At 36.3% G+C, this 18,391-nt stretch overlaps 1 protein-coding gene across 2 annotated transcripts in view; it reads right to left on the reverse strand.

Moving 5' to 3' along the window:
- LOC109676727 (tubulin-specific chaperone cofactor E-like protein) overlaps window positions 1-18,391 on the reverse strand; it is a 131,274-nt gene that overhangs the window by 98,511 nt on the left and 14,372 nt on the right. For both annotated transcript variants that reach the window (XM_074066521.1, XM_020186444.2), the window contains exons 4-7: window positions 17,594-17,775; window positions 16,011-16,267; window positions 13,206-13,332; window positions 12,139-12,255 (exon numbers count right to left, since the gene is read on the reverse strand). In XM_074066521.1, coding sequence (XP_073922622.1) covers window positions 12,139-12,255; window positions 13,206-13,332; window positions 16,011-16,267; window positions 17,594-17,775 — 683 coding nt within the window. The remainder of the gene's footprint in view (window positions 1-12,138; window positions 12,256-13,205; window positions 13,333-16,010; window positions 16,268-17,593; window positions 17,776-18,391) is intronic.

Raw genomic sequence — 18,391 nt, forward strand, 5'->3', positions numbered from 1 at the left:
AAACTATAGTGACAGAAAACAAATCAATGGCTGTCAGAGGGCAGGAGTTGGGGAGAAAGTTTGAGAAGTATGAGGGTTTTTTTGTATGACGGAAATGTTTTATATTCTCATCTGTTAGGGATTTCCCAAATCTGTAATCTGTAGTATTTCCTAAAATTCGGAACTGTAAACTGAAAGGGGTAAAATGTACTTTACATAAATTAAATCTCAATAAATCTGATTTGAAACAACAGATACAACTATAACAGTCACAGGGAAAGACACAAGTAAATATTAGAAATTCAAAGAGATGAATACTGACATAGCATACTTTTAAATGACAAGGGTATCTCAACAGGTAAAGCTATTAATGACTTATTGTTAAATACAGAAGCTGTATGTAGTACAGGGTGCACTGTTTTGTGACTTGTTTGTGTACAAATAAAAAGGTGCCATGAGTAACAATGGGAGCTACAGCACTCTTCTCAGTGGTTGCCTGGGGAATTGACTACTACAACGGCTGCTAAGGATATGAGCAAAAAAGAGGATGTACTTTTTGATATATGTCTAAAATTTTTAACCTGGTTCCATGTGGAAGTTATTACCCATCAAAATGAAAATTAAATCTAATAAAATAACTTAAAAACTAAAATACCTAGTCCCAAATTACAAGACTATTTTAAGTGACTATAAAATTTTAGACTTAAATGAAAGTTAATTTAATATGAAATTAACAACCCAATTCATTTTATGAAGCTAGTACAACCTTCATAAAACCAGAAAAGAACAGTAGAAAGTTGCAGACCAATTTTATATATGGAAATAGATAGAAACATTTCAAATAACATTATAAAATTAAATTCTGTGTGTTTACACAAAAAATTTCTTATTTCACAAGGTGAATATTCCAGGAATGCAAAGATGGTTCAACACAGAAAACATATTCATGTCTTTCACCTTGCACAAATACAAACTCAAGGGCCTTGATATAAGACCTGAAACTCTGAAGATAGGGCAGGAAAGAGTAGGGAATATACTGAAACTTAAAGACATAGGCAATGACTTCCTAAATAGAACCCCAATGGCTTAGCAACTAAGAGAAAGGATTGACAAATGGGACTAGAAAGATTCTGTACAGCAAAAGAAATGGTCACCATATTGAAGAGGCATCCCACAGAATGGGAGAAAACCTTTGCCAGCTACACATAATAACCAGAATATACAGGGAGCTCAAAAAACTAAATCCCCCCCAAATCAATGAAGAAATGGGAAAATGAACTAAACAGAACTTTTTCAAAGGAAGAAGTCCAAGTGGCCAAAACACACATGAAGAAACGCTTAACATCCCTGGCCATAAAGGAAATGCAAATCAAAGCCACACTAAGATTCCACCTCACTCCTGTTAGACTGGTTATCATCAAGAACATAAACAACAGCAAATGTTGGCAAGGATGTGGGGAAAAAGGAGCCCTCACCACTGCTGGCAGGAATGTAAATTAGTACAACCGCTATGAGAAACAGTATGGAGGCTCCTCAAGAAACTAAAGATAGAACTGCAGTATGATCCAGCAATACCACTCCTAGGGATATACACAAAGGAATTTAAGTCAGGTTACAATAAAAATACCTGTACATCCATATTTATTGCAGCATTATTCATAATAGCCTAGCTATAGAAAGAGCTAAGATGCCCCACTACTGATGAATGATCAAGAAAATGTGGAATTTATATACAAGGGAATTTCAATCAGCCATAAAGAAGAATGAAAATTTTGTCATTTGCAGGTAAATGGATGGAACTAGAGAACATTATCTTAAGCGAAGGTAGCCACCCAGGTTTAGAAAGCCTAAGGCCACATATTTTCCCTCATATGTGGAATACAGGCCCAATACAAATACAAGCAATATTATATATACATAGAAATGTATACCGAGAATGTAGCTAAAAATAGGACTGGTAGAGGAGACCGAGAGAAGGAAAGAAAGATAGCAAATAATAATAAAATATATTATAATTGTGTAGAAACAAGACATGCTGAAAACAACACAAGATAAGGGAAAAGGGCAAGGAAGTGCAGTGGAGAGGGGTTACATGGATTTAAGTACAAAGCATATACAAGTATAATAGCAAGGCAAAATCTTACTGAGCAATGAACAGACACCTAAACAATGAAGGCCAAGAATGAAAAACAGGCTACACTGAAGGAAGGGCACTAATGGGAGGGGGAGGGTAAAAGATGGAAGGAAAGAAGATGAATATGGGTGATGTACTTTCTGTATAAGAATGAATATAGAATTTTTAAACCTGTTGAAGTCATTGTAAGAAGAGGAATAAGGCAGAAAGGGGAAAAATGGAGGGGATGAACCAATTTGGGGTACAATACATATATACATGAAAATGTCATAATGAAACTTTCTGTATAGAAACCTTGTCCAAACAAAAATGTCTTTTTTCAAAAATGAAGCACAGGAAGGTAAAACAGGTCCTGTTTGGGTATTGGTACCAGTGGGATGGGGGAGGATATAAGGAGGAGGACAAATATAGTGGAAATATTATGTACTCATATATGAAAATAGAAAAATGAGATCTGTTGAAAGTATTCTAGAATGGGGGGAGGGAGGATAAAGGAGAATGATAGAGGGGGAGAATTTAACTAAGATATATTGTAAGAAATTTTGTAAGAGTCACAATGTACCCCAGTACAACAATAATATAATAAAAAAGGAATTTTTCCAAAATTAAAATAGAGAATACATTTTCTATGCCAAAGGAAATAAAGCAAAAGAGCAGTCCTACCTTCTCCAATGATGTATTTGTGTGAGGCCATGCTTCAACCAAATAATCATTTCATGGAAAAAGATTCAGGTTAGTATGTTAATCTCAATGCAAAAAGAATATTCTATAAAATCCAATGCTTTATTTATAAAAAGGAAATAAAGAAATTTAGAAATCCAGAGATGTAAAGTACTTTAACCTAATATAAGGTACCTACCAAAAACCTATGAAAATCAAATTTTATATCAGAATACTTCATACTGTAGTTTCAAGAGGATTTGCTTTGAATGGGGAGCAAGACAAAGACAGGATCTTCTACCATTTATTTTCATTTTGTTTGGTTTGCAGTACTAGGAATTGAACCCAGGGCCTAATGCATGCTATGCAAGTACTTGAGACTGAGCTAACATCCCCAAACTAATGGCCCATTTAAAATATTACAGGAGAGATGATATCCAAGGTAAGGAAATAGAAGGCACAAAAATTATTTGTAGATATGACTATCTATGTAGAAATCTACAAGTAAAGATTATTCTATATACCAGTAAGACTGATAGATGATCACTAAACAAAAGTCAATAGCATTCCAATACATCATTGATAACCAATTAGAAGAAGCAACAGAAAAAATAATTTCATTAAATTAGCAACAAGATGAACATGACAACTTGAAAGAAGTTTAAATCATGCAAGGCCTTTCTGAGAAAATCAAAACACGTTAAGTGAAGGACACAAAACTGCTCTGAAAGACAGTTTCTATTTAAGATGGAGCATCAACAGCATCACAATGTCAGCTCACCCAAAATACGCCAACACATCCAATGCATCCAGATTTAGAATCACAAGAGGATTTTTGTAGAGCTTATAATTTTAAAATTCATATGGAACAGAAATAGGCCTACAATAACTAAGATAATTTGGAAAACATCAATAAGGAGGGGAAACTGACCCTGAGAAGGAATTAAGACTTAATATGAACTATTTAGCAATGTTGTAATAGTACAGAGATATAACAGTATGGGTCCTGAAATAAAACTATATAGATGAAAAATAAGACATATGACAGAGGTGGCATTACAGATCAGTGGTGAATATGAATGATCCATATTGTGGGGAAATAGGGGAACCCTCAGATCTCTATCTGGAACTATACATGAAAATTAATACAGGTGGGTCAAAGATATAAACGTGAAAAATTTCAAATACAAAAATTAGAAGATCAAAAAATAAAAAAATTAGAAGATTATCTTAAGTGATCTTTGAAAAGGAAAAGATTTCCTTAAAAAACATGCAGTAAGAATAAACCATAAAGTAAAAGATAAATTTGACGTTAAAATTTAATATTCTTTTCAACAAAATACAAAGTGAAAAGATGAACTTGAAAAGCTACAGACTGAGGACAGAAGCTGAAATGCACACTGACAAAGAATTACAAAATCCTACTTTCTATTTAATGGAGACATAAAGACTAGACAACAAAGATATACATCACATTCTTACTAGTGGTTCCTTCTAGAGTAAGGAATAGGATGAGAGTAGAAGCAAAAGGGTACTGCAATTTTATTTTTAACATTTCAATTAAAAATAAACGGAGTAAAACATTAACTATCATCAGTTCTGAACAGTGTGAAGAATTTTTGTTTAATCGTTTTTCAATTTTTTTAAATTCTAAAAAGGAAACAAACACAAAAAAGATAAAACTGACTACATGCTGTGGCCAAAACAAAAGTTCAGACAACAAAGATAGTGTCCCCCAAGACCACAATTTGGGAGGACTGGTTCCCATTCTTTTTTTCCTTTCCAGGTATATTCGAATATTTGAGTATAACTCCAATCAAGATTAGGAAAGCAGACTAATTTTCCCTGCTTGGCTGGGAAAATGGCAAGGAGCCAAAATAAAGTCCTAGTAATTGGAATGACAAAGACTGCAAGTGACAGGGAGAGCCAACACTTCAGAGGCTCTCCTCTGAGTACCAGGAACACAGCCCCTTTTGTTTCTCTTCAGACTGGCAGCTGAATACGGAGTGCTGTGTCATGGCCCTTGTCAGAAGATGATGGAGCCTGGCAATGCGGAGAACCCCAGGAGACTCGTCCAGTGTAGGAACGTTCCTTCACAACAGCGCGTCCTCTGTCTGGAAGGAGTATGAGGTAACAGACACAGCATGCTAGGATTTCTCCAGCATCCTAGACAAAACAGGCAGTCATTGGGACAGTGTCCAAATACAGGCCCCTGCCTTGCTCTCACAATAACATAGAAATACAATCAGCTCAACTTAGAAAAGTCATTAGCCCCAAGCAGGAAAGGCCATACTTTCCATACTTTAAAAAGCACACTACTAATAACAAGGAAATAAGCATTTGAGAAATTCCTAGTATAATCCTTGGTATCATAAAGAACTTTCCACGACACAGTTTAAGGATTCCTCAGGACAAATAGAAAGTGAGGGGCCACTTTTTGAGGAGAATAATAGCAAAGAAAAAAAAAGCCTTTAAGAAACCTGTTTCTAGCTTTGTCACTTTGTCTCTCACTATAGCATTTCTTCCTTCCATTAAATAACTGTTTGCTGGAGCCATGCCTCTTATAACTCTTCTTTATGAAAAGCAAAATTTTAAAGCCTGAAAAAGAACACCTCAAATCAATACATTTACTTCCCCCATTGTGCTCAAAACCAAATAGAAATCATTGAGTACCCAACGATACATGGTATGTTGATTTTTAAAAGAAAAGTTCCATCTTTTTTCCTTTTCTCTCTTCAAAATTAAACAGAGGAGTGTGCATTAGTCTAGTACTAAAGAAGCAATTGAAAGTCAATCTCTCAGAGGACATGGAGAGATAAAGCAAACACAAAATAAAGAAGAAACTGAGAAATACAGGCAATATGGACAGATGTCTGATAAAAGGCAAGGAGAACATAATAAGCATGTGCCAGAATCATAAGTGTAGCACTCTCTTTCTCTCTAAATGATATTTATATACCCTGAGAGAAGTCAGGGCTATAAATATCAGAAAACAAATACAACTGCACAGTGTTTTCTTGGACTAAATTCTAAAGTGAAATTTAGTCCTAATGTGTACCTTTCTAAAAACAGACATAACCTCCAACACACGTCTCCCCTCTAACACACATGTCCATCAAACGTTTCAGCTATTAACTAGGTCTCCATGTCTCCCTTAGTCCCTCCTTCTAAGTGCGAACCAAAATCCACATTGTAACTTCCCCACTTGAAACTTTAAATGATTTCCTTCTGACCATGGGAAACATCCTATCTCCCAGCATGGCATATCAAAGTACTTAAAGGCTAGCCCTCACTGCTCCCCTCCTTCCCAGTGTTACCTGCCAGAACGTCCCACCTACTTTTCACTAGTCCTATCAAATTGCTGTAACTCACTAGACACAAAGAGTCATTTCAACCAGGTGTGTTGATTCACGCCTATAATCCCAGCACTTAGGAGGCTTAGGCAGGAGGATAGTGAGTTTTAGGCCAACTGGGGCTACATAGTGAGACCCTGCATTTAAAAAAAAAAGTCAGTCCATCCCTTTGCACTTTCCTTCCCAAGTACTCACATTTGTCCACAATATTCTCCTTTTACCTTCACTGGTTAACTCAATCATTTTCTACAAGAATATGATCTTTCACTAGACCTATGTTATATACCCCTTCTTCATGCTCCCAGTGCACAATGTAAATAGTTGTCTCACTGAGCAGGCTCTGCTCTAGGCCAGAAGAGATAGCAAGGCACAAGACAGAAAAAGTCCCTACTTCTGTAAAGCTCACAAAACAGTGTACATGGGGGTGGGGGGAGGGGAGACAGACAATGTAACAAAAATGTAAGTTAGGTGTTCGTAAGTGACAAGAAAAATCAAAGTCAGTTAGGGAATTATAGGAGACAGAGGTATGCTGGGTTGTGTAGAGAAGGAATCTCTAATAAGGTGTCAGTGAGGGAGGAGGCCAAGCAGATAACTTGCTACATTCTGAACAGGGGAAAGTACAAAAGCCTGAGATAGGAGTTTGCTTGATTTGTTTGAAGTGCAGCCAGGAAGGTTTTTTGTGCTTATTTGTTTTGTTTTTATTATATATAAACTTGAATGTATATCAACTGGCTGCTCTGTGGATGACATGCTATAGAAGCAAGGATGGGTTCAAGGATGAAGACTTGGATTCAAGTACATGGTAAAGAGTGTCAGTTTCTGTTTATTTAATGTATAACTGAAAAAAAAAAAAAACTAGATGGACTACATAAAGGCTTGGGATAAAGAAATCAAGATGATTCTAGGGTTTCCACACTGAACAACTGAAATAATGGAAAGATGGAGGAAACTCACAGAGGGGCAGACATGGTGGGTAAGGATCAGGGAAGGAAGGGTATCAAACTCAAACGTTTGGTTTTATACAATTAGCTTTCAGGACTAAGGTGACAGTGTCAAGTTGGAAATACTAACCTGGAATTTAGGGGACAGTCAGGGATGATGGTATCTATCTAGCAGTTATTAGACTACAGAAGGTATTTAGTGATAGAACTTGCTAAAAGTGTGAAAGTGTGAAGAGAATGAGTACAGAAGAGAACAGGACCAGGGACAAAGGCCTGGGATAACTAAACCTTTAGAGGTCAGGAACATGAGGAGGATCTAGCCCAAGGGCAAGCTTCATGAGAGTGGACACTACTTTTCTTCTCCTTTTATCTCCAGTTTCTAGTCCAGTTTCTCTTGGTTTATAGTAGGTATTCAGTAAACAAATTAAACTATTCTTTGAAAACCAGTTAGTATCTGGAGTTATTTCCTAGAAGTTCTCCTAGTTAGGCAGAAGAGTCCAGTAACTGAAATACAACCAGCCCAGTGAGGGCATCTTTTCAATCACCTGCAGCACACACTGGACTTATTGTGAAACAGCACACCACTGCTGCACAAGCCAGTGAGAGACAAGGCACAGATGAAGGCCTTAAAAGAAAGAGTCTATTGAGTAGAAAAGCAAACAATATGATGTCCAAAGGCCAAGAATCAGAAAACAAGGGCTTTTCATCTTTGGTTACTTCACAAAGTAAATAAACATGAAGCATACAACTGACAGCTCAGTTTTTGTGTTAGTCCACTATTACCATAAGCAGCTATTATAAGGAGGCTACATTTCCAGCTCTACCTATCAGGACAAGGGTATAAAATGGCTAACTAAGCACCTCTAAGCAATGACAAAACTACAAAAGATACACTTAAAACACTGAAATATGTCTCTCTTCAATCCCCTAAACATTTTATTCTAAGATAGGAAAACAAAACACATAAATATGTGGATCATTCTTAAAGATGTCTATTGGCAAAATGACTAATCTACGGAAAAAGATGTGAATAAATCATCTGACTCACAAAATAACTTTGCTACCATAAAGGGCATTCAGTGGATCATAATGGCTCCTTATTCATGCCCTTAAAGACAGTTTAGGTAACCTTTCTTACTTATGTCCAAGTGAATAGAGCTGTTTCATGTTTAACTGATACAACATAGGAAATGAAAGGAGAAGGAAGAGCTCAGGGAACCAAGCTAAGGGAAGGTTTCGGTGGAAGTTAACATTCACAGGAAATTCGAGGAGTTGAATATTGATTATATATAATATTGCATATATATACATACATATTGTATATATATACATATATAGTATATATATACATACATATTGTATATATATACATATTGTATATATATACATACACATATTGTATATATATATATATATATATATATAGATAGATAGATATGTACACATACACATGGCCAAATGGAATGTTTTCTCCAAAACAAATTTTCTCTATCTTTCCTGGAAACTAAAGTCCAACTGTGATTCTGTAAGAGATACTGAATTATTTAAAGGGCCAAATTCTTACCTTTAATAGCTATGCACTGGGCTAATTCATCACTCATTAGTATTTACGGCAAAAAGAGACAAGTATAGTCCTGACACTCTGTTTGTATATCACTATTCTTAATTCATGATTAGCATATTTTAATATACATTTCTGGGTTCTTATTCAGGACTGCCCATTGCTATCATCATGAAAGCCATTATAGTTCCTTTACAAGTGTCTAACATAGTTCCTGGCACATGACAGGGACTTAAAAAATATGTGCTAAGTGAGTGGAAAATTCCACCAGGGAAAATCACATGAAAAACTACTAGAGAACAGGTATTTTAGAGGATACATAACACCTTTGGCTATGTAACACAACTGATCTTCTGAATGGGAGGTGGAGAAGGGAACACAAGACACATGAGATGCAGAAGCCTAAAAGAACTTGAAAAAAATGAAGATAAGATATTCTCTTTCTCCCCTCCCTGGAAGCTAGAACCTGGAATTTTGGACTAATGCAAAGATACAAGATCTAACTGAGATTATTAACAATAGATACAGAAGAGTCAAGAATTCAAAGGCAGAACTGATAAGTGTCTTATGGCAATGAAGGCCAGCAAGCTTGCAGATGACTGTCCAGGGGTCAGTGTCAGAAGCATGCCATTCAGATAGCCAGACACAGAAATCTTCATCAATCCTGCCCAAGCCTAACTTTTTCATCTTCTTGTCAATTCTTTGAGCTACACAGTATCCATTATTCTTTTACTAAATTCCTGTCCTATTTAAGTTGGCCAGAGTTGATTTCTGTTGTTTGCACGAAGAAATTAATAACAGGAAGTAAATTATATGCAATAGGCCCTTAGGCAATTCAGGGCACTTTGGAATTGGTTTGTGGCCTTGCAGGGGCCAGTGAATATCATATTAGTGTCCATGGAGGACATTCTGTAAGTCCTTAACACGGAGTAGTAAAATAGGGAATCGTCACCTGTGATCATGTAGAAAACTCTCGATGACTGACAGAGTGCTGCCAAGAACAAAGGGCATGAAAAATTCAAGGCCACAAGTACAACATCTGCTATTCTATGTTACAAGATAGCTTAAATAAAAAGAATACTAAAGTCAGATCTCCATAAATTTTGCTCAGGGCACCCAGGTACCTATTAAGAAGTCTTCTTTTAGCTGGGCATGGGCCTATAACTGAAGCACTATGAAGGCAGAGGCAGGAAAATTGTGATTTCAAGGCTAGCCTGCACTACAAAGTAAGTTCCAGACTAGCCTGAGCTATATAGCAAGACCCTATCACAATTATACATACATACATATATTTTTTCTCTTACAATAAACAACCAAGGTAACCTTAAAAAGAAATGTGCAAGATTTGATGCTCTAGGTTACTAACTACAAGTCAGTAGCTTTGTTTTTGATGGTATTGGGGTTTGAACTTAGGGTTTTACACTTGCTAGGCAGACACTCTACCACTTGAGCCACTCCACCAGCTCTGTTTTCTTGTGTTGGGTATTTTCAATATAGGGTCTCGCGAACTATTTACCCAGGCCGGCTTTGAACCGTAATCCTACTGAACTCTGCTTCCTGAACAGGCATGAGCCCCCAGTGCCACTTACAATTGCTTTTCTAATTGAAGTCAAGACTCCCAACTACTCACTTTAAGTTCTACAAATAACTTGGTTCAAAGCACCCCCTCCAAAATAAAGGGGCTTAAATGTCAGCCAAGATAAGTGATCTTATTGTCAAGAGGAAGTAAAGGAGTGATATACAAGTATAGATGGAATCCAGAGCATTTATGCTGGTATCTCCTGGTATTCCTACTCTAGACATCAAAAAAAAAAAAAATCCAAGACTGCTGAAACCATACACAGGTAAAACTACCAAGGGTGCAGATCCCATGAAGAAAAAGATTTAGATCTACTACTCTTTACCCCCAAACAGGTAAAAAGCACTGCCCAACTAGATTCCCTGAAGTCAACACTAATTGCAAGCAGACAAAAAGGGGAGCTAGCAGAGAGGAAGTCATAAATACCAATTGTGACGCCTGGGTAAGAAGAGAAAATTTAGAGTGTCAAACCATATTTATTTATTGTTCTTTGTTGTATCAAGTGCACATTTAAAAATTTTAGTTGACTGTCTTTTTCTTTCCTCCCTATTTTCCTCATTATTTTATGAAGGGTATGCTGGAGTGATTAACTCCACAACTGAAGTCAATAAGTTTTAAAATACAGAAATAAAGCAGAAGTGGATAAGCACCTAAAGATCCAAGACTCGGAACTAAATTCAGCAATTCATAAGACCTGGGTATTTCAGGAGGGAGAAATGTGCTTTCCTTTGTACCAGGGATGCATTAAGGGCAGGTAGAATGCACAGTTGCAGGGGAGTGGAAGAGGCTTCATGGGACGAATTATCCCCATGTGTAAGAAAGTATAATAAAGCAGATAAGTCCTCTCCCTACATCATGGGACAGAGTGTGAGCACATGCCCTAAACACAGGCAGTAAGTTGGACCCGGTAGATTTTTGATTCCTGGGGAATGAAGGTCCATGAGAGATTAGAATGTGAACTCCAAACAGCAGGAATTTTGTTTACTTTTGTTAACTGCACCTACAATGGCACAGTCACGTGATAGGTACTTAATATTTTTTAATGAAAAAAAGGCCAGTCATGAAATTTTTAGCTCTCACAGGGAAATCAAAAGTTCAACAACAGAGCCGCAAGTGTGCAGTGTAAAATCCAGCACTGCTGTGTCTAGAGATCACAGTGCCCACAGCAATATTTGAAGCAGAATATGTGTTGGAACCATGGCTGTCCTTGCCTTCTTGGCCCCAGCCTAAGCACAGTTCTACATTCTGCCTGACAATTTTTTCAGTCTCCCAATATCCTAAGTTTCTCTCTGACTAAGTTTAATCAAAGTTGGTTTGTATGACGTCCATTCTAGAAGAGCAAGTAGTCCAGAGGCATTAATGCACTTTAGGATAATTATATCATCAGTGTCAGAAAACAATTACACATACAGCCTAACTTTATATACTTACAGGTAATTACTAATTTAGTTCCAGCATTTCTTTTCACAGTCAACCATCTTAATTCTTTTAATATTTCTTTAAGAATCTATTTTTCATATTCTGTGCACCTACTGCTCACTTGCCAAGACTTCTAAATTATAAGACTTAGTATATCCTAAAATCAGATGCAATATAGCCAAAGAAAACTAATTTTTGGTGTAGGTGAAAATGTGCCCCTGAAAAGGACCAAAACAGGAACTAATGACACGAACTATGGAGTGTGAAGTACTGGATTTAATCACGTGCTTACCCAATCATCCTTAATACAAATGCAAGGCTAGAAGAAATATACTGTGGAAAATGAGATAAAAAGGTTCACTTTTTTGATTTCTCCTTTTCTTTTTTAAGCCTATTACCAGAGTACTTTAAGAATGAACTAATAACAAATGATCAGATTTTGCCCTAAATTAGTAGTTCTTAAGTTGGCTCAATATTCTAATATGTTTTGCTAAGCTAATGAGAGATTTTACCTGAATGGCACTTCTTCCTGTGGAACATCTACATAGTAACGAATAAAAAATCTCTCAGAATCTTCTCGTTCACCATCGGTAACAACACTGCCATTAAGTTTGGAAACTGATGGCAATCTGTAAGTTAAAACAAAAATAAAGACATTTTAAATTACTAAAAATATTTGGCAGCTCCCATATTAAATAGCACATGTATAGAGAATAGTTAGTATAATTCTGTAATTCAGGAATTTATTGTATTTGTAAAAGAACTATGTAAAGAAAATAAAGCATAAGACTCTTCTTAAAAGAAAAGTACACTGCTATTTCCTTCTTCAGCGCGACACTAATGTGCATGTGAACAACTACCAAGCAGTAAGGATCTGCTGGGTATTAGTTGGTCAGAAAGATCAATACCCAGTTTAAAGAGCAATCTTCTTTAGGGAACCTTAAAGTCTACTGCTCCTCTTTCAAAACTACTATGTCCAGGGCACAAAGAGAACAAAGCAAAGCTCCATGGCCCTTCCCACTATCGCCAAAATCTTATATCTATTAATGGTTCATACAGAAATGCACACTCGTGAGAAATTTCAGTAGTCTGTAGAGGCAGCATCTGGGACATAAAAGGCAAGGGAGTCAGAGAAAGTAGACAATAATAGCAGTAGTCATACTTAAGTCAATGTATATTCAAGAGGAAAATACAGGTGTTACTAAAATAGCCCTATTCCTAAGTATCTACAACACTATAAATGACCACTATGTTAACAGAGGAAATAAGGACACCTCAGTAGAAAAGATTCCCCATTAGATAGATCTTGTGACCTGAAACAGGACTTCAAATATTCAGATTATTGAAAAGCATAGAAACAGAATAGATATGCAAAGGAATTTTCAATGGGCTCCACAGGAAAACTATACTTCACATTTTTCTCACATATTACATTCCTTTTTATCCAGGACTCGGATAAACAGAAGAAGCTTCTTCAAAAACTGTCAAGAGATAGGTAAGTTCATAGTGCATTACCCTCAAACAGCATCTTATCCCTCTAATGAAGCAAAAGAAAGCAGAAGAAATCAGGACAACAGACCTGGCTATTACCAATTTCCTTCGCTCCTCAGTGGTATATGGCTGCAGAAGAGGAATTCCTAACAATCTCACTTCTTCAAGTTTGGGGAATGAGTTTAGTTTGTCAATGTCTTCCCAGGATTGCAAACCTAATTTGAAAAAGATATTGTTTAAGTAAATACAAGAAAGTATACAAATAAGAGACAATGACTCAATAATTTCTGAAATAGTAACATAATCATAAAGTAGAGAGCCTGACATTTCCCCTATCCAAGGAAAGACTGAATACAGTTAAACATCGTAAAAACTTTCCCAGATAAAGAGGCAAAGTGATATAGGCTGTACTCAAAGCTTCCAGGGAGGAATGAAAAGTTCGGGAGGATTGAAAGTTCAAGGCCAGCTTGGAAAACATAGTTAAGACCCTGTTTCAAAAACAAAAGGAAAAGCAAACAAACAAAAAATTCAGAGCCTCCCCTGTATCTACAATCTCAGTGGTGAAGGAGAGAGAGCCTTGCTCTCCAATATCCTCTCTTCTCCAGATTCTACCAAAATGGCTTATAATTGGGATCACAAATGTTTAAATAAGCAGGAGCCATGCCATACTTTTTAAAAAGGTGATTTGATCAATTCATTTACTCAAACATAGACTCATGGAATGTGTGGCTACTGATTAGAGTTGATACTGTCATACCAAATTTTTACCTAACATATTTTAAAATGGAGCAAACTCAGTAGAATCCAAAACTAATATTATCCCTTCTGTACTCATTTTGGTGACAGGGGAGACATCCAAAATCATTATTAAAACAAACAAAAACAGCAAACTGAACCTCTGGGTAAGGAAAACACACAACAAATTAAGATTTTTAATACTAAAATGGTTAGCTGTGAGCAAATGTATCATCCAAGTCAATACTTAATTTCTAAATCAGGCAGGCCTTCCAAATAAAACAAAATTCCTAAAATGATTAAGCTAGTCAATTTTACAACACAGGAAATCTGTTTCAGACAATACAGTCCCTTCCTATTTCTATAGATCTTCATTGAGGGTAAAAGCAGAGAAGCAACTCATGAGGACTCTGCTACATAACTATCCAAAGTCACAACTGTCTGCTTTCCCTAGGTACAAGAATAGTTAGGTCAAGGAGTGCAAAGTTGTGAAATAACTTCCTTGTGCTCCCTACTCATGATAAATTAAACTCAGTTCATTTTTTTCAGTTATAGGTTAGAGTTATTTTTAATTACACAGTTGTTTTTAAGAAAGAGGATGAAAAACAATGTTAAGAGAATGAGAACAAAAGACTGGGAGAATTTTTTTACAAAAGACACATTTGGTGACAAACCGCCAACTGAAATGTACAAAGAACTTTTAAAACTCAACAAACAACCCAACTAAAAATGTACAAAATACCTAACATACACCTCACTAGAGAAGATATACAGATGGTAAGCATATAAAAAGATGTTCATTCCCATATGTCACTGACAAATTTCAAATTAAAACAATGAGATACCACATTACCTGTATTAAAATAGGTGTCAAAGTCTAAAACCTTGACAATACCAGACACTGACAAGGATGTGGGAACTATTGGTCGACACTGATGGAAATACAAAATGGCACAGATACTTTGAAAGACAGGCTGGCAGTTTCTTACAAAACTAAATATACTCTTACCATATGATCCAGCAATAGTACCCTTGGTATTCACCTAAGTGAGTTAAAAACATATCCACACAAACACCTGCACACAATATTTATAGAAGCTTTATTCACAGCTGTCAAAGCTTAGAAGCAACCAAGAGTCTTCCATAGGTGAAGGATAAATGAACTGTGGTACATCTAGAAAGTGGAATATTAATCAGGGCTAAAAGAAATGATCTATCAAGTCATGAAAAGACTTGGAGGTATTAAATGTATATTAAAACTAAGTGAAAAAAAGCCAATATAAAAAGGCTTCATACTGTATGATTCTAAATAAATGACATTCTAGAAAAGGCAAAACTATAGAGACAACAAAAGGGTCAGTGGTTGCCAGGTTAGGGGATAAACAGGTGGCACACAAGGGACTGTCAAGGCACCAGAAACATTCTGCCAATATCACAATGTGGACTGCATATTGTTGTACATTTGTTAAAGCCCACAGAATGTACAACACCAAGAGTGAGCCCTAAGGTAAGCTATGGTCTCTGAGTGATAGTGATATGTCAATGCAGATTCACTGACTGAAATGCTACAAATGTACCACTTGGGTGTTGGATGTTGATTGTGGGAGAAGTATGCAGGAACAGAGGGACACAGAAAATCTCTGCACTTCTACTCAAGTTTGCTGTGAATCTGAAACTGCTCTAAAAATAAATTTTGTTAATTAAAAAATGGGTTAAATATATTTATTTCTGTGGTACACAGGATCAGGTGGCAATAAACTAATAATTATATATACATACTATAAAAGTTGCATCTGAAAGGACATAGGAGATTGGGATTCCTTACTCCAAGTCCAGATAAAATGATCTAGTTTGGAATTCTTTTTTAAATTCTGCCTTTTATTATCTAATTCATCAATTTTGTTTCATTCCTTTCACAACATGATCCCTTTAATTTATAAAATATGAATTACTAATATAATGCTATGCTACTTAATATTTATCAGAACATTTATGAAAATGAATGCTTTAAATTTAGTCAATCTATAGGCATATGCATGTCATGATAGAAATTCATCCTATAAAAAGGTATAGCTGTGGCTGAAATATATTTCTATTACGTTTCATGCATAAGCTCAGAACAATTTGCATATAGAATGAGAACAAAGCTATACCTCACCTGACTTGTGGAGGCTGATGGATCGCAGATTAGGAAATAACCTGGCCAGTGAATCATTAGGCTCCTCAATAGCATTTAAATGATTGTTGGCCAGGACAAGGGTGTCCAGTGAAGGAAACATAACTCCTAACTTTCGTATTTCAGTCCAGTCTTGGAGGTTATTGTCTGTTATGTGTAGGAGCTTAAGAGAATGACAGCAAGTAGAAGGACAAGACACTGTTTGATAGTCATTAAGGCACAGGAAGAGCTCCTCCAAACTGCAGAGAAAAAAGGAAATATTTCATTGCTTAAGGCAGTTTAGTTTCTGCTTTACACCTGTTTTCACACATTCAATAAATAAATGAGTACCTAGCATATGTGAGACTCTGGAAGATATTGCAGAGAAAATACAAGAATGTCTTCCTGCAGCTCAAAATACTGTACAGCTGGGAAAACAATGGCTAAAGTCTAAAAAACAACAGAGAATGTTATGAGCTAGCACCAAGTTAATCTTGTGCTTAAATAATTAAATGCTAAATTAAGTAGCACTAATTCTAAGAATAATCATTTAGTGATTCATATAGGAACGAACTTGAAATTGTAGTTAGAATAACCAGGAAAGGACATGTGGCATTAAGAAGGGGTGGACTTGCTGGTGGACAGGCTCAAGGGATAGAGTACCTGCCTAGCATGCATAAGGCCCTAAGTTCAAACTCCAGTACTGCAAAAAAAAAAAAAAAAAAGACAGACAATTCCAGAAACATGAACAAATGTTAATAGACAGAAATAACTACTGAATCCCTACCCTGTCAAGCCTTGTGCCAGGAACATAATAGATTTTACTTCTATTTCTGAAAGATAATTATAACAATCCCACTTTACAGACAAGGAAACTGAGCTCAAAGAGGTTAAGTAGCTTGTCAAGGTCATATGGTTAGTAAGCAGAATGGGGACTTAAAAACCCATTCAGTGTCATGCTAGAAGCTGCATTCAATGAAGAAACCAATCTCATTAGAGTGAGAGCGAGAAATCAAGAAGCAGTAAGTAGTATTGAGATGAGATTCTGAAGGGCTTTGACAATTTTCCTATTTGTATAGCCAAAGAAACTGCAGCTTCATTTATTTCTTTATACTACTTCCCTGCACACTTCTGAGCATAAACATGGTAACACATTTCCAAACTGATAAAAGTACAATTTCCTTCTTAAATTATTGAGATACATTTTCCCATCAGGCCAGAGAGGTACTTAATTGTCTGAATGTTAATATATTTGGGATTCTATGATTTTTTTTCTTCCCAAAAAAAAGGGCTGATGCCCTATTTTTAAATCAGGTCATCGAAGACTGAAATGGAAAAAGCGGATCTGGAAAGGGTAAGTGCTTCTCAGGGGTATTTTCTAGCCAAAGGATGCCATACCCCCATCTTCAAGCCACTCAGCACTACCAGATTACCCTCACACCCTCATTCTAAAGACTTCATTTTTCTAACCTCTTTCTCCATTCAATCTGCAGTTCTAGTGTTTCTGAGATGGGAGATCAGCAGTAACTCTACGGACTAACACAGATGGCCACATAGCTCCCTGTCCACCATGCTCTCCGGCTTACTCTGGTAACTCCTGTAGTATTGTGTGGACCGTCTCCCATGAAGCTTTGCTGTTGTTGAGGACAAGTTTGCGAACCCCAGAGAAGGATCCAGCACATGTTCTTTCTAAAACTGACAAATTCAGAGGGTTGGAACTCAGGTTTAGAAACTCCAACTGAGGAACATTTGACACAATTTTACTGACCTAGGGAGAAAAACAAAAAAAAGCATATCAGGCAGTAATCAGAGCTTTTAAATAGTAATCATTCTCACGAAGGCCCAAGTGAGTGAGTCCCCAGGCAAAGAGCTGTTTACTGCAGGGAGTCCTACTTAGTGACCATACCCAGAGCAGCATAAGTGGTTCAACAAATCTTACAAATAATTTAATCTCTCTGTGAAACAGTAGCACAGGTGAGAATTAATGGTACAAAAGAAAAACTTCCTATGTCACCATTAGCCAGGCTTCTGAGTCTGCTCTATATGATGTTCTCTTTGATAAATAAAAATAAAAGAGATAGTTCAGATGACTAAACTAATCATTTAGTTTAGTCTAAAGTTTAGGATGTAGATTTTTAAGCAGCTGAGATTAGGTCATGTAATTCTCTTAGAATATCATCTTCCTCTGATTCCCAGCACAACATGAAGGCTAATGAATGGTTTCTTTAAAACCACCTGGCAACAAGTCATGTGTCAAAACTACATAGCCATAATCATTTAGAAAAGTTCAGCTTGGTTCAGAGATGTACCAAACTTTAAAATATACTTATCAAAAACCAAAGCATCCACAACAATATAGTGAAAGATAAAGCATGATCATCAAT

Source organism: Castor canadensis, chromosome 2 (assembly GCF_047511655.1).
Source record: "Castor canadensis chromosome 2, mCasCan1.hap1v2, whole genome shotgun sequence".
In the NCBI taxonomy this organism is placed as follows: domain Eukaryota; kingdom Metazoa; phylum Chordata; class Mammalia; order Rodentia; family Castoridae; genus Castor; species Castor canadensis.